Source organism: Oncorhynchus masou, chromosome 7, assembly GCF_036934945.1.
Source record: "Oncorhynchus masou masou isolate Uvic2021 chromosome 7, UVic_Omas_1.1, whole genome shotgun sequence".
Classification (NCBI taxonomy): Eukaryota; Metazoa; Chordata; class Actinopteri; order Salmoniformes; family Salmonidae; genus Oncorhynchus; species Oncorhynchus masou.
In genome coordinates this window covers 24,587,237-24,612,953 of record NC_088218.1, presented here as the reverse complement: position 1 = coordinate 24,612,953, position 25,717 = coordinate 24,587,237, and the positions used below count along the sequence as shown (strand labels likewise).

Here is a 25,717-nt window from a genome sequence, read left to right as displayed (position 1 = left end):
AATAAGCGAAACTCCTATTGGAGAAGACATTCTTCTGCATATGGGCGGCATCATCAGACAATAATGCTACAGATAGAACCATAAGATTAGTTTTAAAATATATATATTTGGTTACGCTGTTTGTTGTAAGTGACCTGACTGTACTTTTGCAGTGGATCTGCAACAGGAAACCATAATCTCTTCAAGTCTTTAGTTCGTGTTGGCCATAGGCAAAGTAAAAGGTAAGGCGATCTATAATTTATAACAGTGTTGATGACAGCCTCTATATCATCTCATTAGAAATGAGAAGGAAATCAACTACTTGCAGTCTGTGCTTTGAAACGAGGAAGGACCTTTTTTGTTGAGAACGGGGAAATTAGGTGGTGGTCTGAAGCTAAAAAAAACGTGAAGTTGCGCGATCCCCGTCGAGGGAGGAGCTGATGTTTTGTATGACGTATGACGGTAAAACATGCTTATGGTGACAATACAATGTGTTGGCACCTTCCATTCTTGCACATTTTCGCATAAAAAAAAATGTTTCAAGAGTCTGCGCAGGCAAATTTGCCGAACTGCTAAACTTGGAACCAATCACAACTCCCATACATGCCCCTCGTGATGAAGGCAGGCAATGGCATGCTTCTATCTTCGATGTAAACACATCCTCTTGTGCCAACCTCAAGCTGCTGCCTTGAACAGATATACAGTGCCTCGGAACCTTGAACTTTGCGACCTTTTGCCTCATTTCAGGCTTCAAACATAAAGAGATAAAACTGTATTTTTTTGTGAAGAATCAACAACAAGTGGGACACAATCATGAAGTGGAACGACATTTATTGGATATTTCAAACTTTAACAAATCAAAAACTGAAAAATTGGGCGACAGCTGCATCTGTCGTCGGTGTTCTTCAACTCCAAAATGTACTTGGACTGTGTAAGACAACCCACAAAGAAAAGACAACAGGCAAATACACATGTGGTCTCAATGTCTAAATAGTGACTGACGGCAGGGCGAGTTCAAATGGCAGCACTTGGTGAATAGATCAAAGGAGACAAAAGTGAGAGACGACAATGAATAAAGATGCTCAAACAAGCACATGTATCTGTGGTGGGTGTACTTCAACTCTAAAATGCCCTAGACTGTCCAAGACAAAATCCACAAAGAAAAGACAACAGGCATATGTGGTCCCAATGTCTAAATAGAGACAGCAGGGCGAGTTCAAACTGCAGTAGGATGGTTCTCCTCACAGGTCCGTGAATCAGCCCATGCTTGGTGAATAGCACTTGGTTGATCTCTGGGAGCAGGACTCATGAGAGCTGAATGGATAAAGTGAGAGACCAGAATGAATCAAATCCATCATCACAGCAAAGGAATGTATTTTGTGAGCTAGAAAATGAACATTCTGACAGTCTGAGGGAGGGTGCTCTGCAATCATCCTTGTCCAGCTATTGACAGGGATAATGTGGCATTTCGTATTTGTCAGTATGAATTAAATGAGTGGGGCCTGCCTTGATGATTGTATTAGATGTACACTACTTGTCCAATAGATTTTTGTGGCCTTGAATTATTACTCCCGGAATGACATGCTAGCTAGTGATAAACCTACAGTATCTGCTCCTGCTAGCTAGCAACATATCTTCTTATTAGCAAGCTAGCTATATTACTAAGGTTGCTGTGTTCTAAGTTGGGAGTTGTTTTACAGCTTGCATTGACGGTCTCATGTTTCTATAACTAAATAGTTCAAAATAAATAGACTTAATACCCGATAGCAGTTTTGTCGGAGAAGATTGCTCTCGAGATGTCACCAGCTGTCGACTACCTTAGATACGGACACCGTGACTGGCAGACGTGATCAGCAGAGAGAGTACCATGAATAGTACACACGTTTTGAGTTTAGTACTCTAGCGTACATAAAAGGTACGTATTTAAATGTTTGTGTTAAGAATATTATTTTTTTAAACACACTCCGTGAAAACCAGCTCCTCCCTCAACAGAGATCGATCATCTCGAAAACTTAAGCAGATCCTGTCGCTTGCTACTGGCCATCACCTAAAGGGGTCCAGAAGGACCTTTACCTTGAACAGCAAGCTGATACAGGCCATATTGTAACCAAATACACGTCTCAAATCTAACGGTTATTGCTACCAGGTGCATTGATCCATGTTATAGTAGTTCCTGTCTCAATCTTAGACAATATAAATATCTTAATTTATTTCATTGCCTCATTTCGTAACTCACTGTTACTCCTCCTTGATCAGATGGCCCAGTGGTGCCAGCTGCAACTACTGGAGTCGAAATACCTGGAGCAGGTCGACCAGCTCTACGATGACTCCTTCCCCATGGACATCAGACAGTACCTCAGCAAGTGGATTGAGAGCATCGACTGGTAAGCAGTGATGGGAGGAGAGAGTCTGCTGTATTTAATAGATAAATAAAGATTCTATTCTACTATATTTGGATCTATGCCATTCTATTTTAGTGATGCTGAGACGCTGCTGTATAATGGATCTATAAAGCTCTAATCTCTCTACTGTTACCTATTCACATAACTTCATCCGATCTCTTCCCCTGTGATTGAAACCCTGTAGGGAAAATGTGGCTGTTCAGGACTCCTTAGCAACAGTACGTTTCCATGACCTCCTCGCCCAGCTGGATGATCAACACAGCCGCTTCGCCCTGGAAAACAACTTCCTGCTACAACACAACATCCGCAAGATCAAGAGAAACCTCCAGGTATAGTATGAGCTCAGTCACGTCTGTGCCAGTGGCCTTCCATACTGTATTGCTTGTATGCTACAGTAATGATCTATAATAACTTTTTTTTAGTATTATTCTGGTTATGACCCCAGTGTCTGAAGGGTTTTTGGGATTTATAGTAATAAAGTACACACTTTCACAGGACCATTTTCAGGAGGACCCCGTTCACATGGCCATGATCATCTCCAGAAACCTGAAGGAGGAGCAGAAGATTCTGGCTGCTGCCAAAAGCATAGAGGTGCCCTACATGGACTTTTATTGACATGCATTGTAATTAACAAAATCACCACACTATCCACGCTGTCAGATATTGTAGGTGATACATAACTGTATATTGCTTTAACTGTGAGGTTAAATGAACAGTATTTTCTTCTCAGACCGACAGAGAAAACACACAGACTAGCATGGTTCTTGAGAAACAAAAACTGGACAACAAAGTCAAAGACATGAAAAACAAGGTTCAGGTGAGTGATCGTTTCCATCATATACTACACTGCTCAAAAAAAAAAAAGGGAACACTAAAATAACACATCCTAGATCTGAATGAATGAAATATTCTTATTAAATACTTTTTTCTTTACATAGTTGAATGTGCTGACAACAAAATCACACAAAAACTATCAATGGAAATCAAATTTATCAACCCATGGAGGTCTGGATTTGGAGTCACACTCAAAATTAAAGTGGAAAACCACACTACAGGCTGATCCAACTTTGATGTAATGTCCTTAAAACAAGTCAAAATGAGGCTCAGTAGTGTGTGTGGCCTCCACGTGCCTGTATGAACTCCCTACAATGCCTTGGCATGCTCCTGCTGAGGTGGCGGATGGTCTCCTGAGGGATCTCCTCCCAGACCTGGACTAAAGCCTCTGCCAACTCCTGGACAGTCTGTGGTGCAACATTGGTGGATGGAGCGAGACATGATGTCCCAGATGTGCTCAATTGGATTCAGGTCTGGGGAACGGGCGGGCCAGTCCATAGCACCAATGCCTTCCTCTTGCAGGAACTGCTGACACACTCCAGCCACATGAGGTCTAGCATTGTCTTGCATTAGGAGGAACCCAGGGCCAACCGCACCAGCACAAGGGGTCTGAGGATTTCATCTCGGTACCTAATGGCAAGCACATGGAGGGCTGTGCGGCCCCCCAAAGAAATGCCACCCCACACCATGACTGACCCACCACCAAACCGGTCATGCTGGAGGATGTTGCAGGCAGCAGAACGTTCTCCACGGCGTCTCCAGACTCTGTCACATCTGTCACATGTGCTCAGTGTGAACCTGCTTTCATGTGAAGAGCACAGGGCGCCAGTGGCGAATTTGCCAATCTTGGTGTTCTCTGGCAAATGCCAAACGTCCTGCACGGTGTTGGGCTGTAAGCACAACCCCCACCTGTGGACGTCGGGCCCTCATACCACCCTCATGGAGTCTATTTCTGACCGTTTGAGCAGACACATGCACATTTGTGGCCTGCTGGAGGTCATTTTGCAGGGTTCTGGCAGTGCTCCTCCTTGCACAAAGGTGGAGGTAGCGGTCCTGCTGCTGGGTTTTTGCCCTGCTACGGCCTCTTCCACGTCTCCTGATGTACTGGCCTGTCTCCTGGTAGCGCCTCCATGCTCTGGACACTACGCTGTTAGACACAGCAAACCTTCTTGCCACAGCTCACATTGATGTTCCATCCTGGATGAGCTGCACTACCTGAGCCACTTGTGTGGGTTGTAGACTCCGTCTCATGCTACCACTAGAGTGGTGAAAGCACCGCCAGCATTCAAAAGTGACCAAAACATCAGCCAGGAAGCATAGGAACTGAGAAGTGGTCTGTGGAGAACCACTCCTTTATTGGGGGTGTCTTGCTAATTGCCTATAATTTCCACCTGTTGTCTATTCCATTTGCACAACAGCATGTGAAATGTATTGCCAATCAGTGTTGCTTCCTAAGTGGACAGTTTGATTTCACAGAAGTGTGATTGACTTGGAGTTACATTGTGTTGTTTAAGTGTTACCTTTATGAGCAGTGTATATGTTGATTCCGTCAGTGATTTGCAGTACGTGTTCACGCATGTCAGGTTTGCCATCTATCTGATCCAACACGTTTATCTCACTTGCTAGGAAGCGGATCAGAATGTAAAGTCTCTGGAATACCTTCAAGACGAGCATGACTTTAAGGAAAATACACTTAAGAACAGAGGTGAGGTGTTTTATTCTCTATCTGTAATAGATCATCTATTTACAGGAATCTGTGTTTCAAGTATAGTCAGTAAGATTATGTTTTTCCTTCTCCCACTTTAGAACATGAATTGAACGGGCTGACACCGAAACAGCTGGAACACGAGAAGCTGCTGATTGCAGAGATGTGTTTGAAGCTGAAGATCAAGAGAGGGGTAAGAGGGGTCAGGATGAGGTTAAACGGTGACGTTTTATCATGACATTGTACTGTGAATATTAACCGATTTGTTTACGCCTCAATCACCACTAAAACTACCTGTATTTTAGTCATTCAGAACATGTGAATTGCGAGTAAGGGGGCTTTCACACCAAATTGGTTTGGTGCGTTTACCCCCTTGGTTTGGTTCTTTGGACTGGTGTGAACATTATATCCGCACTTGGGAGGGCACTAAACAATGCACAGGGGTTCACTCAAAAAGGGTGGTCTCGGTCCAATTCAATTCGTACACTGGTGCGGTTCGCTGCAGGTGAGAATGCAGTCAGCCAAAACACAGGAAAAGAGGTTGCGCATTATTTTTGATTGTTTGACAGCATTTTATTTAATGCTCGCAGCATCATCACTTGAGGTCTCTGAAACATTTTGTGAGTAGCAGCGCATTTGTGAGTGCATCCAATGCAGGTTAGGGGAGCCGGGGGGCTATACCGGGGGTATAGCTGAATATAGCCTATTCACCTTGCAGTTAGAGCGGCTATTGCGCTACGTTTCCTCCCACGTGTTGTTGGAAGACCAAAGCGAATGTAATATGAAGATCGGGACACACAAGTGATGCTGTAGAATAATCAGAGATGGATTTAACGTGAGCATTTAAACAAATGACTTTTATGGACACATGGTTTTGTTGAGGAATTTTTTGTTCGTTTGACATTTGGAAATGTGAAACCAATCGGATCAAATAGGGGGGAAAAGACAATGTAACAAATAGATTAGAACTATATCTCAAAACTATATGTGAAAACGCCCTTAGTGTATTATCCAGCAATAACCAGCTTACTCACGTTGAAGAGTAGATAATAACTGTTCTTTGTGTGCATGGATTTTACTTAATTTCCCCCACAGGAAGTGGTTGGCCAGTTGGTGGAGGTGCTCAACAAGGCCGAGGCGGTCCAGTCAGACCTGATCTCAGAGGAGCTGGCGGAGTGGAAGAAGAGGCAGCAGATCTCCTGTATCGGAGGACCACCCAACGCATGTCTGGACCAACTGCAGAACTGGTGAGGAGGCTAGTTCATTCTTTCGGGCATCTTTTGTCTGATCAAGCAAAAATATGAATTTAGGAACCCAACAAATAAAGTATTCTTCTTATTCGGCTTCATCTTCTTCTTCCCCTGTAGGTTCACAGCGGTGGCGGAAAGCCTGCAGCAGGTGAGGCAGCAGCTGAAGGAGCTCCAGGAACAAGAGCAGAAGTACACATACGACAACGACCCAATCAAACAGCAGAAAGGCTTCCTGGAGGGGCGGGCCCTGACACTGTTCCGGAACCTCCTAGAACAGTGAGTGACACCACATTTGTATTCCAATGTTAAAGGCCCATTCTGTGTTTTTCGCTGGTGTTTTTGATTATTTTATTGTTTTTTTGTTTTTTTCTCCCCAATTTTGTGGTATCCAATTGGTAGTTTACAGTCTTGTCCCGTCGCTGCAACTCCCGTACAGACTCGGGAGTGGCGAAGGTCGAGAGCCATGCGTCCTCTGAAACACGACCTTGCCAAGGCTCACTGCTTCTTGACACACTGCCCGCTTAACCCAGAAGCCAGCCGCACCAATGTGTTGGAGGAAACACCATACAACTGGTGATCGCAGTCAGTGTACATGCTCCCGGCCGCAACAAGGAATCGCTAGACAGTGATGGGACAAGGACATCCCGGCAGGCCAAACCTTCCCTAACCCGGAGGACACTTGGCCAATTGTGCACCGCCGCATGGGTCTCAGCCGGCTGTGACACAGCCCGGGGTCGAACCCGGGTCTATAGTGGCGCCTCTAGCACTGCTATGCAGTGCCTTAGACCTATGAAAGTATTCAGACCCCTTGAATTTTTCCACATTTATGGAAACCACCAGTCTCAACATCAACAGTGAAGAGGCAACTCTGGATGCTGGCCTTCTAGGTAGAGTTCCTCTGTCTAGTGTCTGTGTTCTTTTGCCCATCTTAAACTTGTATTTTTATTGGCTAGTCTGAGATATGTCTTTTTCTTTGCAAATCTGCCTAGAATGCCAGCTTCCCGGAGTCGCCTCTTCACTGTTGACGTTGAGACTGGTGTTTTGCGGGTCCTATTCAATGAAGTTGCCAGTTGAGGACTTGTGAGGTGTATTTTTCTCAAGCTAGACACTCTAATGTACTTGTCCTTTTGCTCAGTTGTGCACCGGGGCCTCCCACTTCTCTTTCTATTCTGGTTAGAGACAGTTTGCGCTGTTCTGTGAAGGGAGTAGTACACAGCGCTGTACGAGATCAGTTTCTTGGCAATTTCTCGCATGGAATTGCCTTCATTTCTCAGAACAAGAATAGACTGACGAGTTTCAGAAGAAAGTTCTTTGTTTCTGGCCATTTTGAGCCTGTAATCAAACCCACAAATGCTGATGCTCCAGATACTCAACTAGTCTAAAGAAGGCTAGTTTTATTGCTTCTTTAATCAGAACAAAAGTTTTCAGCTGTGCTAACATAATTGCAAAATGGTTTTCGAATGAGAAATTAGCCTTTTAAAATTCTGAACTTGGATTAGCTAACACAACGTGCCATTGGAACACAGGAGTGATGGTTGCTGATAATGGGCTTCTGTACGACATTGTAGATATAAAAAATCTGCTGTTTCCAGCTACAATAGACATGTATAACATTAACAATGTCTGCACATTATTTCTGATCAATTTTATGTTATTTTAATGGACAAAAAATGTGCTTTTCTTTCAAAAACAAGGACATTTCTAAGTGACCCCAAACTTTTGAACGGTAGTGTATATATACTGTATATTCTACCCATTTGTTATTGAAGAATATCTAAATGCCTCTATACAGTATATCCCCTCTAAATTCCTTGTGTGTATGGTGTTTCTCAGTTCCTTGGTGGTGGAGAGACAGCCCTGTATGCCCACACATCCACAGAGACCTCTGGTGCTGAAGACACAGGTGCAGTTCACTGTCAAGCTCCGGTAAGCACCACACAACAGCACCTCCCGTCTGTAGTTCCTCCCGTCAGTAGTTCCTATGAATCCGTCCAGACCAGGTTGAGTTTTGATTTGCATTTTCTCTCTAGATTTCTGGTGAAGCTCCAGGAATTCAATTATCAACTCAAAGTGAAAGCTTTGTTTGACAAGTAAGTGGATGAGTGTGGTAGAATATATGTGTTTGTGCGTTGTTATGCTCTGCTCTTGAATTTGTGACGTGAATACATAACTAAAGAAGGAATGCACATTGCATTCACTCTCCAGGGACGTTACAGAAAAGAAAGGGTTTCGTAAGTTCAACATATTGGGCACCAACACAAAAGTTCTGAATATGGAGGAGTCAAATGGAAGCTTGGCTGCAGAGTTTCGCCATTTGGTAAGCTGGCACCATTTACAAATGGCATACATGGTATTACATCTGAATGAGTTTTTCCATTTGGACCTGCACTGTCATCACTCCTTACAATTTATTCTCTGGTCTCAACACAGCAACTGAAAGAGCAGAAAGTAGCCGGCAACAGAACAAATGAGGTGAGAGATTACCTGGGTTATATGACTGTCCTATAATGATCAGTTAAGGTGATCAGTTACAGTCAATTCATTCCGATAGACATGAGAAGTGCTAAGTACAGCGTGGCACTGCGTCCTAGGGTGCGTCACAATGATATCTCTTTTCTCCTGAAGAGTGCACTCGTTCACCACTTCCCACATATGTTAAAGCATTGAATTGGTATGGTTCGGAGGGAGTTTCCATCATATTTCTCATACCAGTCATTTTCCTTTCAAATCAGGGAAGTGAACAAGTGCAGACTTTTGGAGGAAGGCAAGACAATTGGGACATAGCCCCTAATGTGTTACTGTCTGACCATGTTATTCCAGGGGCCTCTCATTGTGACAGAGGAGCTGCACTGCATCTGCTTTGAGTCTGAACTCAACCAGTCAGGTCTGGAGCTCAAGCTAGAGGTAAGTGGTCTGAAATATAGTTCAGAAAGGAAACACCAAGTAGAATGTATTTTTTATTTTTTTACAATTTATTTAAGAATGAATAATGCAAGTGGTGGCGATATAGGCTCTACTCCTTCAGGGTGGCTCACTGCCCATGCAAAGCGTCAATATATAAAAGTACAAGCAGGAAAACAGAACCTAACAGGTCGAGGCTGGGGTGATGGTGGGAGTAGAGAAGCAAACGGATACTAGCAGGATGCAGGCAGCAGGATGTGTTCGCAGAATCAGTCATCTTAAATAGAACGCCAAATAAGGTGAAGGGGATCGTTACTAGCATCGAATTGGTGCCATCTCAGCTGATGCTGAAGCGGGCACTCAGGTTCCTTTTCTGATCTAGCTTCACTTTATTTCAGAAAACAAACACCACATAGAAATATGTTTAACCATTTATTAAATAATGACTATTTCAGGTCTTGGTGATATAGGCTCTGTTACATCAGGGGAGCTCACTGCCCAAGCAAAGCGTTAATATATAAAATGACCTACATGCTATACCAATCCCCCAAATCAGCAGAACCATACACCATACACACTATGTGTCGCTACTGCAGAAAGTGCCATTGAGACATGATCGAATAGACCAGCTAGGTCATCCTACCATTACAAGACTTATACAATGTGTGAATATGAACCATGTGTAGAATGCGCTGTGCAACATATGTCTTGTACAGTGCCTTGCAAAAGCATTCATCCCCCTTGGCGTTTTTCCTATTTTGTTGCATTACAAGCTGTAATTTAAATAGGTTTTTATTTGGATTTCATGTAATGGACAAAAACAAAATAGTCCAAATTGGTGGAGTGAAATAAAAAAAATGACTTGTTTCAAGAAATTATACAAAATAAAAACCTGAAAAGTGGTGTGTGCACATGTATTCACCCCTTTGCTATGAAGCCCCTAAATAAGATCTGGTGCAACCAAATAAGTGTCACATGATCTGTCATGATCTTAGTATATACAGTGGGGAGAACAGGTATTTATTTGATACACAGCCTATTTTGCAAGTTTTCCTACTTGCAAAGCATGTAGTGGTCTGTAATTTTCATCATAGGTACACTTCAACTGTGAGAGACGGAATCTACAACAAACATCCAGAAAATCACATTGTATGATTTTTAAGTAATTCATTAGCATTTTATTGCATGACATAAGTATTTGATCACCTACCAACCAGTAAGAATTCCGGCTCTCACAGACCTGTTAGTTTTTCTTTAAGAAGCCGTCCTGTTCTCCACTCATTACCTGTATTAACTGCACCTGTTTGAACTCGACACCTGTCCACACACTCAATCAAACAGACTCCAACCTCTCAACAATGGCCAAGACCAGAGAGCTGTGTAAGGACATCAGGGATAAAATTGTAGACCTGCACAAGGCTGGGATGGGCTACAGGACAATAGGCAAGCAGCTTGGTGAGAAGGCAATTATTAGAAAATGGAAGAAGTTCAAGATAATGGTCAATCACCCTCGGTCTGGGGCTCCATGCAAGATCTCACCTCGTGGGGCATCAATGATCATGAGGAAGGTGAGGGATCAGCCCAGAACTACACGGCAGGACCTGGTAAATGACCTGAAGAGAGCCGGGACCACAGTCTCAAAGAAAACCATTAGTAACACACTACACCGTCATGGATTAAAATCCTGCAGCGCACGTAAGGTCCCCCTGCTCAATCCAACGCATGTCCAGGCCCGTCTGAAGTTTGCCAATGACCATATGGATGATCCAGAGGTGGAATAGGAGAAGATCATGTGGTCTGATGAGACAAAAATAGAGCTTTTTGGTCTATACTCCACTCGCCGTGATTGGAGGAAGAAGAAGGATGAGTACAACCCCAAGAACACCATCCCAACCGTGAAGCATGGAGGTGGAATCATCATTCTTAGGGGATGCTTTTCTGCAAAGGGGACAGGACGACTGCACCGTATTGAGGGGAGGATGGATGGGGCATGTATTGTGAGATCTTGGCCAACAATCTCCTTCCCTCAGTAAGAGCATTGAAGATGGGTCGTGGCTGGGTCTTCCAGCATGACAACGACCCGAAACACACAGCCAGGGCAACTAAGGAGTGGCTCCGTAAGAAGCATCTCAAGGTCCTGGAGTGGCCTAGCCAGTCTCCAGACCTGAACCCAATAGAAAATCTTTGGAGGAAGCTGAAAGTCCGTATTGCCCAGCGACAGCCCCGATACCTGAAGGATCTGGAGAAGGTCTGTATGGAGGAGTGGGCCAAAATCCCTGCTGCATTGTGTGCAAACCTGGTAAAGAACTACAGGAAACATATGATCTCTGTAATTGCAAACAAAAGTTTCTGTACCAAATATTAAGTTCTGCTTTTCTGATGTATCAAATACTTATGTCATGCAATAAAATGCAAATTATTACTTAAAAATCATACAATGTGATTTTCTGGATTTTTGTTTTAGATTCCGTCTCTCACAGTTGAAGTGTACCTATGATAAAAAAATGACAGACCTCGACATGCTTTGTATGTAGGAATACCTTGAAAATCGGCAGTGTTTCAAATACTTGTTCTCCCCACTGTATACACCTGTTCTGAAAGGCACCAGAGTCTGCAACACCACTAAGCAAGGGGCACCACCAAGCAAGCGGCACCATGAAGACCAAGGAGCTCTACAAACAGGTCAGGAACGAAGTTGTGGAGAAGTACAGATCAGGATTGGTTTATAAAAAAATATCCAAAACTTTGAACATCCCACGGAGCTCCATTAAATCCATTATTAAAAAAATTGAAAGAATATGGCACCATAACAAACCTGTCAAGAGCGAGCCGCCCACCAAATCTTACAGACCAGGCAAGGAGGGCATTAATCAGAGAGGCAACAAAGAGAAACGATAACCCTGAAGGAGCTGCAAAGCTCCACAGTGGAGATGGAAGTATCTGTCCATAGGACCACTTTAAGCCGTACACTCCACAGAGCTGGGCTTTACCGAAGAGTGGCCAGAAAAAAAGACATTGCTTAATGAAAAAAATAAGCAAACACGTTTGTTGTTCGCCAAAAGTGGGAGACTCCCCAAACACATGGAAGAAGGTACTCTGGTCAGATGAGACTAAAATTCAGCTTTTTGGCCAAGGAAAACGCTATGTCTGGCGCAAACCCAACACCTCTCATTGCCCAGAGAACACCATCCCCACAGTGAAGCATGGTGGTGGCAGCATCATGCTGTGGGGATATTTTTCATCGGCACGGACTGGGAAACTGGTCAGAATTGAATAATGGATGGCGCTAAATACAGGGAAATTCTTGCGGGAAACCTGTTTCAGTCTTCCAGAGATTTGAGACTGGGACGGAGGTTCACCTTCCAGCAGGACAATGACCCTAAGCATACTGCTAAAGCAACACTTGAGTGGTTTAAGGGAAAACATTTAAATGTCTTAGAAAGGCCGAGTCAAATCCCAGACCTCCATCCAATTGAGAATCTGTGGTATGACTTAAAGATTGCTGTACACCAGCAGAACCCATCCGACTTGAAAGAGCTGGAGCAGTTTTGCCTTGAAGAATGGGAAAAAAATCCCAGTGGCAAGATGTGCCAAGCTTATAGAGACATACCCCAAGAGACTTGCAGCTGTAATTGCCGCAAAATGTGTCTCCACAAAGTATTGACTTTGTCTTGTTTGTTTCACAATAAAAAATATTTTGCATCTTCAAAATGTTGTGTAAATCAAATTACACAAATCCCCCAAAATCCATTTTAATTCCAGGTTGTAAGGCAACAAAATAGGAAAAATGCCGGGGGGGGGGGGGGGGGGGTACTTTCGCAAGCCACTATAGTTCTCATATGACACTGGGTACCCTTGCTTGAGGCAAGGTGAGCTGTTATCTTAGTATATTTGTTCTATCTAACTAGCAACCGTAAGCAGTACGGACCCAACAGCCCTGGAGACGCACCGCCGGGTGCTCACACTGAAACTAAATGAGTAATCATCTGACTGGTCAGCATAAGTAGATATTTTTATCTAACAAGCAAACGTAAGCAATATGAGCCAGTCAACCAGATGTTAAAATGTGAGTGTCCATAATGCAAACAGTACTTAAGAGATAATGCAAGATTAAAGGGAAGGAGCACTTAATGTATCTCAGACTGAAGAACCCATAAAGCCATTATACGGACCGCCTTTGGAAAAGTGCAATGCAACTACAACACTTTTGCCTTAACTTGGACTTTGTGCTACTGAGAGAGAGAGAGAGGCTTTTCCGTAGGCCATGAGAGTAGCAGAAAGGTTGATCCTGATTAGGCTGCGCACATAGCATAAAACAACATGCAGGTGCATGCACGAGTGTGCAAAGGGAGAGTGACATGGTCATCTAAAACCTAGGTCTACAATATAGTCTACCTGAGCTGAGCTGTCTTAACGTATATACCGGTAAGCCCTGAGAGAAGATAGATGATGACCTGATAACAAGAAGAAATAGACCAAATAGATACTGAAATATGCCTGCATATTAGTTAGCTCAGAGCAGAAGCGGCAAGTATAGCTATAATTGCACACTATTTCAGACCTTCACGTTAAATTGCGTGTTTTTAGCTAAATGTATAAGGGAAGGTTCCAGAATGATTAACCTTCAGTCAGAATATGTACGGAATTATAGACTGGAAGACACCGTAAATGTATAGCTGATACTATAGTGTCTTGCAGCGGTCTGGTGTCCCGCGCGACACATAATAGGCTACTATCTAGATTGACTGCAGCGCTAAACAAATTTGCGGCAGCATGAGTCCAAATACTATCAAATCGCCGTGATAAGCACCAACCTGCTCATGTCATCAAAAAAACATTGGTACTCGCTGTATATCGACGCATAAAAGCTAGTGTAGGCTACTTCCTCCTGTATAGGCGAGTCAATTTCTATGTGATGGGGTGTTAACCGAGCGCACAGACCCTGCCCGATACTGGCATTGGAAATAAAAACAAATAAAGTATACAACACTCCCGAGACAAATCTACGAGCTAGCTAGTTGTAGCCGCTATTGACAACAGCAGAGCAGCGACGTGGATTGATCCTCGCAGCCAGAAATGCCACATGAGCATATTGAATGAGGTTCAACCACAGCTAGCAAGCATTCGAAAAGAAAATTCATATCAGAAGAACGCAGCACAGTGAGAAACGGCTAGTTACAGCAGCAGCGTCAATGCTGCAAAAGAAGCAAACGCATACAAGCAATCACAGCTGAGGCGGGGACTCAGGTTCCCTATCTGAACTGGCTTCTATTTATATTAGGCCTACACTCCCATTTTTCATAAGGTTCAACAGCACTCTGACCTTATTTAATTTGACTTTAACTTTCTCTGGCCTCTGGTCCTTCTTAGACCATCTCCCTGCCCATCGTGGTCATCTCCAACGTCAGCCAGTTGCCCAGTGGCTGGGCCTCCATCCTGTGGTACAACATGCTGACCAGCGAGCCCAAGGTAGTACAGTGCATTCATTCAATTGAACCTTTATGTATACATGTTATTTGCATTGAGATCAAATCTCATTGCAAGAGAGACCTGTTCAGAAGGCCCACGCATTAGCCAGTCTAAATCAGCTTTTAAAAAAATTGACAGTACACAAACGCACTGCTCTCCTATTCTGTTTCGCTCGTTTCCCTGGTCTGTCCCAGAACCTAAAGTTCTTCCTGAGCCCTCCTGCAGCGTCCTGGGGTCAGCTGTCTGAGGTGCTGAGCTGGCAGTTCTCCTCTGTCACCAAGAGGGGACTCAATGAAGAGCAGCTAGGCATGCTGGCCGACAAACTACTGGGTGAGTCATGATGGGGGGGTTGGCTTTTGTTATGTTACCATACTTCTAATAACGTTGCTGGTTGATTTACAAACTCCCGATACTTCATGATGAGGTTAACCTAGATGCATTTTCTAACAGGCCAGAAAGCACAGAGGAATCCTGAGGGCCTTATCCCCTGGACCAAGTTCTGTAAGGTAGGTCATGACTACAATATACAGAGTACAACATCTTTACAGTTGTAATATAGAAGGACCTAGTAATCCATCTAGACATCTGAAGACACATTGTCTACTGTAGAGTCTCAGTGAGAAGAGCTTTCCCTTCTGGCTGTGGATCGAAGCTATCCTGGACCTCATCAAGAGACACCTGCTGTCCCTGTGGAATGATGGGTGAGTTAGTTCTTTATCAGTCGGTTGAACATTATCATTATCTGCGTTAGCAGAATGGTGTCTATAGCTGCAATTTCTCAGCATAAAAGCAAACAACTACACTGTTAAGCTCTAATTAGCTGAGGAACCCTCAATTCGGTTCTCTTATATCGAGGCAGAGTTGTTTCGATAACTGGTTGAGGAATTTGGTAGCAACAACATTGAGTCACAATCAGTTGATTCTTGTAAAAATGGAAAAAGGTCGGTGTTTGTGTTCGATAAAGGTTTGTATTAAAAGAATGAATTTCAGCACACCGCTGAAGGAACTCAGTTGTATAGGACAAACATAGGTACAGGTAAGCGTTTTCAGAATTGACATTTTTACGACAATCAATTGATGGTGACTCAATGTTGCTAGCAAATCCCGCGACCAGTTATTAAAACTCAACTCCGCCTCGATATAAGAGAACTGAGTTGCACGTTCCTCTTGCTAGCTCTAATGGACTACCAGGGACCACACATGGCTGAATCAGGTACAGTGCATTCGGAAAGTATTCAGGCCCCTTTTCCACATTTTGTTACGTTACAGACTTATTCTAAAATGGATTCAACAAAAATCCTCATCAATCACAGTACCCCATAATGACCAAGCGAAAACATGTTTTTAGAAATGTATTAAAAATAAAAACATAAGTATTCAGACCCTTTGCTATGAAACTCGAAATTGAGCTCAGGTGCATCCTGTTTCTGGTGAACATCCTTCAGATGTTGCTACAACTTGATTGGAGTCCACCTGTGGTAAATTCAATTGATTGGACATGATTTGGAAAGGCACCCACCTGTCTATATAAGGTCCCACAGTTGACAGTGCATGTCAGAGCAAAAACCAAGCCAAGAGGTCGAAGGAATTGTCCGTAAAGCTCCTAGACAGGATTGTGATGAGGTACAGATCTGGGGAAGAGTACCAAAAAATGTCTGCAGCATTGAAGGTCCCCAAGAACAGATTGGACTCCATCATTCTTAAATGGAAGAGGTTTGGAACCACCAAGTCTCTTGCAAGAGCTGGCCGCCCGGCCAACCTGAGAAATTGGGGGAGAAAGGCCTTTGTCAGGGAGGTGACCAAGAACCCGATGGTAACACTGACAGAGCTTCAGAGTTCCTCTGTGGAGATGGGAGAACCTTCCAGAAGGACTACTATCTCTGCAGCACGCCACCAATCAAGCCTTTATGGTAGAGTGGCCAGATGGAAGCCACTCGTCAGTAAAAGGCACATGACAGTCTGCTTGGAGTTTTTCAAAAGGCAACTAAAGGACTCGCAGACCATGGGAAACAAGATGGCGCCGGAGAGGATGGCTGCCGCTTTATTGGATCTTAACCATTCGTCCCATTTTGTTTGTTTTTTCACATTGTATATAAAAAAAATCTTACCTAATATTGCTGCTACTGTCTCTTATGACCGAAAAGAGCTTCTGGACATCAGAACAGCGATTACTAACCTTGAATTGGACTAATCATTTTTCATTTATGAGTTGGACGAGAAGGATTTACTCAAGACACCCGAACAGGCCCTCATCCCCGTAAGACAAGGGGTAGCGGTCTATGTATATTTGTAAACAACAGCTGGTGCACGGTATCTAAAGAAGTCTCAAGGTTTTCCTCGCCTGAGGTAGAGTATCTCATGATAAGCTGTAGACCACACTATCTATCTAGAGAGTTTATTTGTATTTTTCGTAGCTGTCTACATACCACCACAGACCGACGCAATGAGCTGTATACCGCCATAAGCAAACAGGAAAATGCTCATCCAGAGGCGGCGCTCCTAGTGGCCGGGGACTTTAATGCAGGGAAACTTAAATCAGTTTTACCTAATTTCTTTCAGCATGTTAAATGTGCAACCAGAGGGGAAAAGAACTTTAGACCAACTTTACTCCACACACAGATGCGTACAAAGCTCTCCCTCGCCCTCCATTTGGCAAATGTGACGATAATTCTATCCTGATTCCTGCTTACAAGCAAAAATTAAAGCAGGACGCACCAGTGACTCGGTCAATAAAAAGGTGGTCAGATGAAGCAGATGCTAAAATACAGGACTGTTTTGCTAACACAGACTGGAATATGTTCCGGGATTCTTCAGATGGCATTGAGGAGTACACCACATCAGCCACTGGCTTCATCAATAAGTGCATTGATGACGTAGTCCCCACATTGACTGTATGTACATACCCCAACCAGAAGCCATGGATTACAGGCAACATCTGTACTGAGCTAAACGGTAGAGCTGCCACTTTCAAGGAGCGGGACTCTAACCCAGAAACGTATAAGATATCCCGCTATGCCCTCCAACGAACCATCAAACAGGAGAAGTGTCAATACAGAACTGAGATCGTACTACACTGGCTCCGTTGCTCGTCGGATGTGGCAGGGCTTGCAAACTATTATAGACTACAAAGGAAGCTCAGCCGAGAGCTGCCCAGTGTCACAAGCCTACCAAACGAGCTAAATAACTTATATGCTTGCTTCGAGGCAAGTAACACTGAAACATGCATGAGAGCATCAGCTGTTCCGAACAACTGTGTGATCACCCTCTCTGCAGCCGATGTGGGACCATCATAGTCCCTGTGCCCAAGAACACCAAGGTAACCTGTCTAAATGTCTTCCGCCCCGTAGCACTCACGTCTGTAGCCATTAAGTGCTTTGAAAGGCTGGTCATGGCTAACATCAACACCATTATCCCAGAAACCCTTAACCCACTCCAATTTGCATACGACCCAACAGATCCACAGATGATGCAATCCCTATTGCACTGCACTCTGCCCTTTCACACCTGGATGAAAGGAATACCTATGTGAGAATGCTATTCATTCACTACAGCTCAGCGTTCACCACCATAGTGTCCTCAAAGCTCATCACTAAGCTAAGAACCCTGGGACTTAACACCTCCCTCTGCAACTGGATCCTGGACTTCCTGACGGGCTGCCCCCGGGTGGTAAGGGTAGGTAACAACACATCCGCCACGCTGATCCTCAACATGGGGGCCTTTAGGGGTGTGTGCTCAGTCCCCTCCTGTACTCCCTGTTCACTCATGACTTCATGGCCAGGCACGACTCCAACACCATCATTAAGTTTGCCGATGGCACAACAGTGGTAGGCCTGATCACCGACAACAATGAGACAGCCTAAAGGGAGTAGGTCAGACACCTGACCGCGTGGGGCAAGGACAACAACCTCTCCCTCAACATGATCAAGACAAAGGGCACAACAAAACATATTCCCCCTCAGGGGACTGAAAATATTTGGCATGGGTTCTCAGATCCTCAAGGTTCTACAGCTGCACCATCAAGAGCATCCTGACGGGTTGCATCATTGCCTGGTATGGCAACTGCTCGGCTACTACAGTGGGTAGTGCGTACGGCCCAGTACATCACCGGGGCCAAGCTTCCTGCCATCTAGGAATCTCTATACCAGGCGGTGTCAGAGGAAGGCCCTACAAATTGTCAGACTACCAGTCACCCTAGTCATAGACTGTTCTCTCTACTAACGCATGGCAAGCGGAACTGGAGCGTGAAGTCTAGGTCCAAAAGGCTTCTAAACAGCTTCTACCGCAAAAAACAGAAAACTCCTGAACATCTAATCAAATGGCTACCCAGACTATTTGCATTGCCCCCCCTTCTATGCTGGTGCTCCTCTGTTATTATCTATGCATAGTCACTTTAATAACTCGTATCTACATGTACATATTACCTTGACTAACCAGACTAACACATTGACTCTCTACCGGTACCCCCTGTATATAGCCTCACTATTGTTATTTTACTGCTGCTCTTTAATTATTTGTTACTTTTATTTCTTTCATTTTTGGGGGGGTATTTTAACAAAAAAAATGCTTTATTGGCTAAGAGTTTGTAAGTAAGCATGTATCTGTAAGGTACACCTGTTGTATTCAGTGCATGTGACAAATTAAATTTGATTCATTCGATAAAACCAAGATTGAACTTTGACCTGAATGCCAGAAACCTGGCACCGGTGAAGAATGGCGGTGGCAGCATCATGCTGTGAGTATGATTTTCAGCGGCAGGGACTGGGAGACTAGTCAGAATTGAGGGAAAGATGAACGGAGCAAAGTACAGAGAGATTCTTGAAGAAAACCTGCTCCAGAGTGCTCAGGACCTAAACCAGACTTGAACCCAATCGAACATCTCTGAAGAGACCAGAGACCTGTAAATAGCAGTGCAGTGACTCTCCCCATCCAATCTGACAGAGCTTGAGAGGATCTGCCGAGAAGAATGGGAGAAACTCACCAAATACAGGTGTGCCAAGCTTGTAGCATCATACCCAAGACAACTTGAGGCTGTAATCGCTTCCAAAGGAGCTTCAACAAAGGGTCTGACTACTTATGTAAATGTGATATTTCCGTTTTTTATTTGTAAAGATTTCTAAAAACCTGTTTCTGCTTTGTCATTATGGGGTAGATTAATGAGTAAAAAAACAACTGATTCCCTTTTAGAATGAAGCTTTAACGTAACAAAATGTGGAAAAAGTCAAGGGGTCTGAATACTTTCCAAATGCACTGTACATTTACAGAATTTTTGGACAATGTGAATTTCCCCTGTCAAATAAACGTAGAGGTTAAGAAATGTTTCTTTTTCTTTTTCTCACCCACTACAGTTGCATCCTGGGCTTTGTGAGTAAGGAGAGGGAGAAGGCCCTGCTGACTGGGAAGTGTCCAGGGACGTTCTTGCTGCGCTTCAGTGAGAGTAGCAGAGACGGAGCCATCACATTCACTTGGGTGGAACACGACCAATACAGTAAGTCTGTGAAAACACACACAGCGGCCCTGAAGCCAATTACAATTAAAAGGTTGATATATTTTGATGTGTGTGTTTTCACAGATAAGCCTGTATTCCATGCAGTGGAGCCCTACACCAAGAAGGAACTATCTGCCGTGTCTCTGCCTGACATCATCCGCACCTACAAGGTGATGGCAGCTGAGAACATCCCAGAGAACCCACTCCGCTTCCTCTACCCAGACATCCCCAAAGACAAGTCCTTCGGAAAGTACTACGCCAGGGCCTCAGAGGGTAAGCAGCCAGTGACCACTTTGTGTTTCAATCCTCTGCGAATATTATAATAAATAATATATGCCATTTAGCAGACACTATTTTATCCAAAGCGACTTAGTCATACGTGTATACATTTTACGTGTGGGTGGTCCCAGAATAAAGAAGCATTACTGAAATCTACTTCCATTGTCCCACATAGAGTGGCTGATAAATCTTCTCTCTTCAGTTTGCTCCTCAATCATTCACCTTGGTAGCGATAGTGATTTACACAAAGCCCCTGTAAAGACCCAGATGTCTGTTTGGTAGACCATCGGGGTTGTGTTTTATGACCAACCTCTCTATCAATCTATTTTCTCTGTATAGCATTGAACGACCATAGGAGTTGGCTATAGATCACAGACAGATCTGGGACAAATGGTCTTTATATCACTGGTCCACCATTTTTTTTTTTTTTTCAGCATCGGAGCCCATGGATGTGGAGAGCTCCAGCAGCACAGGGTACATGAAGACAGAACTCATATCAGTGTCAGAAGTGTAAGTCTCGAGTATCCTTCATAATACTCAATATTCATTTAGTTAAAAAAGGTAAAGATGCTATAAAATTCTTTATTTGTATTTGCAATAGTCTAGTTTGAGTATGATTTTATAATCGGATTTAACTGTTATTTTCACAATGTGTTCTAGTCACCCGTCTAGACTGCAAGACAACATGATGCCCATGTCGCCAGACGTGTTCGGAGAGCTGAAGAGGAGCGTTGCACCAGTGTTCCAGTGTTGGACTGGTCCTAAGGAAATTGATGCTGTGGTGAGTAAAACTCTTGGTGTTTATTCAATTCAATTCAATTGCAGTCTGATGCCAAACACTAAGAATTGAACAATGCATTCATTTGCGAATATGTCCCTTGAATTCTCGTCCATTGTTGTTCTTTATCACACTACTTGCCTCAGACGTCTGATCTCGGAGAGTTTTTAGCTGAAGACTTTCAGGTATTGTGAATGGTACCGGTTTCTCCGAATTAGCATGTCTTTGCTAGTAATAACAGGCTGTGGGCGATGTTTCAATAGTGCCAAATAAATCACTGGTACCTACTGTAGTAACCTGCGGTACAATTGTTTTGTGCTTTCAGCATGAGGCTCATGTATGCATGATTGTCTGTAGTCTGCTATATTTCCTAACCAGTATGCAAACATCCTCTAAAAAAATGCTTCAATCCCTTGAGATTGGAATGAATGTGTGTCATCGTGGTGCCATTTATTTTGTCCCTCTGACCAATGGTAGTTTTGCATCCATAAAGACATTTTGCTCATGTTGACATTTTATCCATCCCTCTGTAGATGTTTGAGAACACACCTGACTTGGACTGCAACTGAGCCAACAGACATGTGGGACCTGATCTTTTAGTTTCATACTGAAGCCTATTTCATTTCCATCCTTTACCCTCCTTGAACTTCAGTAGTCACGTTCCAGAACAAATACACTTTTTGTTTGTACCGAGTCAGTTTTAGAAATATACATTATACTTATAAATTATTATATATATATATATTACACAATGAATATTTTGGTGATAATGTGCATGAACATAAAGCACTTAGCTAACTACTGTAACATTTGTATAATGAATGAATAGGGACTCCTATGTCCTTCCATGCCAATATTCAACAGCATACAGTCCCGTGTGGTTAACTTGCGACGCCGGGGTTGTGGGATTGATTGTCATGGGGGACCAGTTAAAAGTGTGAAAATGTATGCACTCACTACTGTAAGTCACGCTGGATAAGAGCATCTACTAAATGACTCCAAAAAAGGAATATAGGAAGATCTCATCCATCTTTAAAATGATATCTTTATTGTTTGATCATTGAAATAAATACAGTACCAGTCAAAAGTTTGGACATACCTACTCATTCCAGGGTTTTTCTTTATTTTTGACCATTTTCTGTGTCGGAGGAAACACCGTGCACCTGGCAACCTTGGTTAGCGTGCACTGCACTCGGCCCGCCACAGAAGTCGCTGGTGTGCCGCGATGAGACAAGGATATCCCTACCGGCCAACCCCTCCCTAACCCGGACGACGCTAGGCCAATCGTGCGTCGCCTCACGGACCTCCCGGTCGCGGCCGGTTGCGACAGAGCCTGGACCTCACTGTTTTCTCATATCTTTTTCATCGCCCCAGTCTGAGGTCCTCAGCGCTCTGGAGCAGGTTTTCATCAAGGATCTCTGTATTTTGCTCCATTAATCTTTCCCTCGATCCTGACTAGTCTCACAGTCCCCGCCGCTGAAAAACATCACCACAGCATGATGCTGCCACCACCATGCTTCACCGTAGAAATGGTGCCAGGTTTCCTCCAGATGTGACACTTGGCATTCAGGCCAAAGAGTTCAATCTTGGTTTCATCAGACCAGAGAATCTTGTTTCTCATAGTCTGAGAGTCCTTTAGGTGCCTTTTGACAAATTCCAAGCGGGCTGTCATGTGCCTTTTACTGAGGAGTGGCTTCCGTCTAATGTGTGCGCTGGGAGTCGGGAAGCAGGTTCAGGGAGTGAATAATTTAATAAATAAATAAACAAAACATAATACAGAACAAGAAACACGAACAACACACAGACATGAATCTGAAACAGAAACAATAACCCCTGGGGAAGGATCCAAAGGGAGTGACATATATAGGGAAGGTAATCAGGCAGGTGATGGAGTCCAATACTGCAGAAATGTTTTGGTACCCTTCCCCAGATCTATGCCTCGACACAATCCTGTCTCTGAGCATTACGGACAATTCCTTCGACATCGATCATGGCGTGATTTATGCTCTTAACATACACTGTCAACTGTGGGACCTTATATAGACAGGTGTGTGCCTTTTCAAGTCATGTCAAATAAATTGAATTTACCACAGGTGGACTCCAATCAAGTTGTAGCAACGTCTGAAGTATGATCAATGGAAACAGGATGCACCGGAGCTCAATTTCGAGTCTCATAGCAAAGGGTCTGAATACTGAATAATGTAACAAAATGTGGAAAAACTCAATACTTTCCGAATGCACTGTATGCTAATAAAATGACATAAATAAAATCCATATTGTGAAGCCGAACATGATTCACATCAATGCTATTAAACTCACCAGATGCTGATTGTGAAGTTGTACTATCAGCCAAGGCTCCACAGTTCGATTCAACTAGATTGCCAAGAACATGGACCAATGAGCTTCCACGACTGAGAATGACTGTCTTCAGAGGTGTCAAATGCTTGAACTGGACAGACGACAGGCAGCCAATGAAACCCTTGGATCCTGCCCTAAGCACTTCCTCATCCAAACCAGCAGGTCCTGCTGATGTACCTGTGACTTTACCTAAAGTCAGAGGTCGTAGTGTGTTCATCTTCATGTCAGAAGAAGGTTGTATTTTTGGTCTTTGTCAATCTGGTTTAAGAAAAAAGCAAACATTTCCAAATACACTTCAACATGCCATCAAGGTGGGCTGACTGTCTATGATGTAAGCATAATGCTTTGCTATGTTGAAATAGATTCCGATTGTCACGCCATAGAGAGGCTTTTATTCGCTATTTTGGTTAGGCCAGGGTGTGACTTGGGTGGGCATTCTATGTTCGTTTTCTATGTTTTGATTTTCTTGTTTAGCCGGGTGTGGTTCTCAATCAGAAGCAGCTGTCTATCGTTGTCTCTGATTGAGAACCATACTTTGGTAGCCTTTCCCACCTGAGTTTTGTGGGTAGTTTTCTCTTTAGTGTTTGTATCGCCTTTCAGAACTGTTTCGGTTATTCCGCTTGTATTTAGTGTTCAGTTCTATTTAATAAAAATGAACACGTAGCACGCTGCATCTTGGTCCTCACCTTCTTCCTCTGAATGCCGTTACACCGATAGAGATCACTGACCTGGACATAAAGGTCTTTGCCTTCCCGGTGTACTTGGACACGGTGGAGCTGCCCATCGGCTAGGCTGGAGACTTTGGGAGTAAAGATCTCTGCTCTCTTCTCTCTGTTCAGATGGTACCAGATCTGCAGACTCCCTACAAAAGTTAAGAAAGTCAGAAAAAAGCTTCTAATCGTACAATGTGGTTATGAGATGAACACAGATAGAACAATGGATGGAGATAGCAAAAGATGGCTACCGTTGTTAGCCAGGATGATAGCCAGGTACTGTTGATGGTAGGTGTTGACACAGAGTAACATGGCAGGGGTGTTAGTCGTCAGAAAGCTGAAGGCAACGTTTTCTCTGGACTCGCCGTCGTGGGCATAGATGGCTGAGGACTGGCTATGGATTGGCTGACAGCTAGACGACTGGCTATGGATTGGCTGACTGCTAGACGACTGGCTATGGATTGGCTGACTGCTAGACGACTGGCTACCTCTGTCTCTGTTGTGCATGACTGGGAAAGGCATCTGGAAGGTAAGGGTCACCGAGGAGCCACTCTCAAAGGACATTGACACTTCTGTTACAGGGATACAAACACGGATGTTGTTATTAGTGTAGAAGGCTCCTTATTCAGTAGTGCCGTATTGTGCTGTTGATCTCAGACACTGATTCCGACAGCATTTGCAAGAACCGGCTTATCTGAATGTTGAATGGGTCAGAACAAAAGGGATGCTTGAAAGAGTAAAACTCAAAGAAACATGGCTAGATCATCAATGGATCAAACAGAAGTCACACATTCTCTTGAGGAACCAAGTGCCCCTTCCCCTAAAGCACGACCCTGTCCAGAAACCTCATTCAGAACGCTGTGAATAGGTGATATCTGAAGTGATAAAACCTGCTTTGATGCCAGTGGATGAATACAGGATTCATCCATAATGGATGGTGTCGTCTCAGCAGGAGTCCTGTTGTGTGTCAGCCAGGCCAGCATGAACACAGCTTTTGAATGGAAATCAGTTTTAGAATAAAACTAAGGTAACAAAATGTGGGGGAAATGTCAAGGGGTCTGAATACCTTCCAAATGCACTGTTGATTTTTATTTTTGTATAGAGTCAATTTGAAAGATATACAATTACAGTAGAAATATACATTCTTTATTACACTCACTTTACTGAAGTGGAAACAATAATTTGCCGATAATGTGTAAAAACATAAAGCACTTAACTATAGTTTAGTTTTCCCACGTGTTACAGCCTGAATATAAAATTGATTCAATTGAGAATGTGTCACTGGCTTACACACAATACTCCATAATGTCAAAGTGGAATTATGTTTTTAGAAATGTGTACAAATGAAAAGCTGAAGTGTCTTGAGTCAATAAGCATTCAACCACTTTGTTTTGGCACGCCTAAATAAGCTCCGGAGTAAATCTGTATATAACAAGTCGCATAATAACTTGCATGGACTCAGTCTGTGTGTAATAATAGTGTTAAACATTCATTTTGAATGACTACCTCATGTCTGTACCCCACACATACAATTATCTGTAAGGTCCTTCAGTCTGGTAGTGAA

The 25,717-nt window shown here is 43.6% G+C and overlaps 2 protein-coding genes and 1 long non-coding RNA gene across 4 annotated transcripts; 1 reads left to right on the top strand and 2 right to left on the bottom strand.

The window, feature by feature from the left end:
• Positions 1–22,188, top strand: LOC135543566 (signal transducer and activator of transcription 1-alpha/beta-like). Of its 2 annotated transcripts, XM_064970942.1 has the most exons (24): positions 1–221; positions 2,236–2,363; positions 2,566–2,710; positions 2,877–2,972; positions 3,112–3,198; positions 4,842–4,920; positions 5,022–5,113; positions 6,016–6,167; positions 6,288–6,446; positions 8,004–8,096; positions 8,201–8,260; positions 8,376–8,487; positions 8,601–8,642; positions 8,991–9,074; positions 14,442–14,540; positions 14,735–14,870; positions 14,991–15,046; positions 15,150–15,241; positions 19,886–20,025; positions 20,110–20,298; positions 20,739–20,814; positions 20,965–21,085; positions 21,229–21,267; positions 21,616–22,188. In XM_064970942.1, exons 2-24 carry the CDS (start codon positions 2,236–2,238, stop codon positions 21,649–21,651), a joined length of 2,313 nt encoding a protein of 770 aa, XP_064827014.1. In that variant the 5' UTR covers positions 1–221; the 3' UTR covers positions 21,652–22,188. The 2 variants fall into 2 exon arrangements, with proteins under 2 accessions (XP_064827014.1, XP_064827015.1); XM_064970943.1 differs by lacking the exon at positions 21,229–21,267.
• On the bottom strand, positions 794–2,305 carry LOC135543568 (uncharacterized). The gene is made up of 2 exons (XR_010456225.1): positions 2,216–2,305; positions 794–1,293 (listed from the first exon to the last, which is right to left on the bottom strand). It is a non-coding gene; the product is annotated as an uncharacterized LOC135543568 (long non-coding RNA).
• LOC135543567 (contactin-associated protein-like 5) lies at positions 21,614–25,139 on the bottom strand. The gene is made up of 2 exons (XM_064970944.1): positions 24,405–25,139; positions 21,614–24,302 (listed from the first exon to the last, which is right to left on the bottom strand). Exons 1-2 carry the CDS (start codon positions 24,715–24,717, stop codon positions 24,067–24,069), a joined length of 549 nt encoding a protein of 182 aa, XP_064827016.1. The 5' UTR covers positions 24,718–25,139; the 3' UTR covers positions 21,614–24,066.
• Between the last annotated feature and the right edge of the window lie 578 nt (positions 25,140–25,717).

Excerpts from the sequence above, each read along its gene's own strand:
- LOC135543567 (XM_064970944.1), bottom strand. The coding sequence starts at position 24,717 with ATGTCCTTTGAGAGTGGCTCCTCGGTGACCCTTACCTTCCAGATGCCT. Across the intron at positions 24,303-24,404 it reads TATCATCCTGGCTAACAACG|GGAGTCTGCAGATCTGGTAC; the intron begins GTAGCCATCTTT and ends TAACTTTTGTAG.
- LOC135543566 (XM_064970942.1), top strand. The coding sequence starts at position 2,236 with ATGGCCCAGTGGTGCCAGCTGCAACTACTGGAGTCGAAATACCTGGAG. Across the intron at positions 2,973-3,111 it reads CTGCTGCCAAAAGCATAGAG|ACCGACAGAGAAAACACACA; the intron begins GTGCCCTACATG and ends TTTTCTTCTCAG. Across the intron at positions 9,075-14,441 it reads GTCTGGAGCTCAAGCTAGAG|ACCATCTCCCTGCCCATCGT; the intron begins GTAAGTGGTCTG and ends GGTCCTTCTTAG.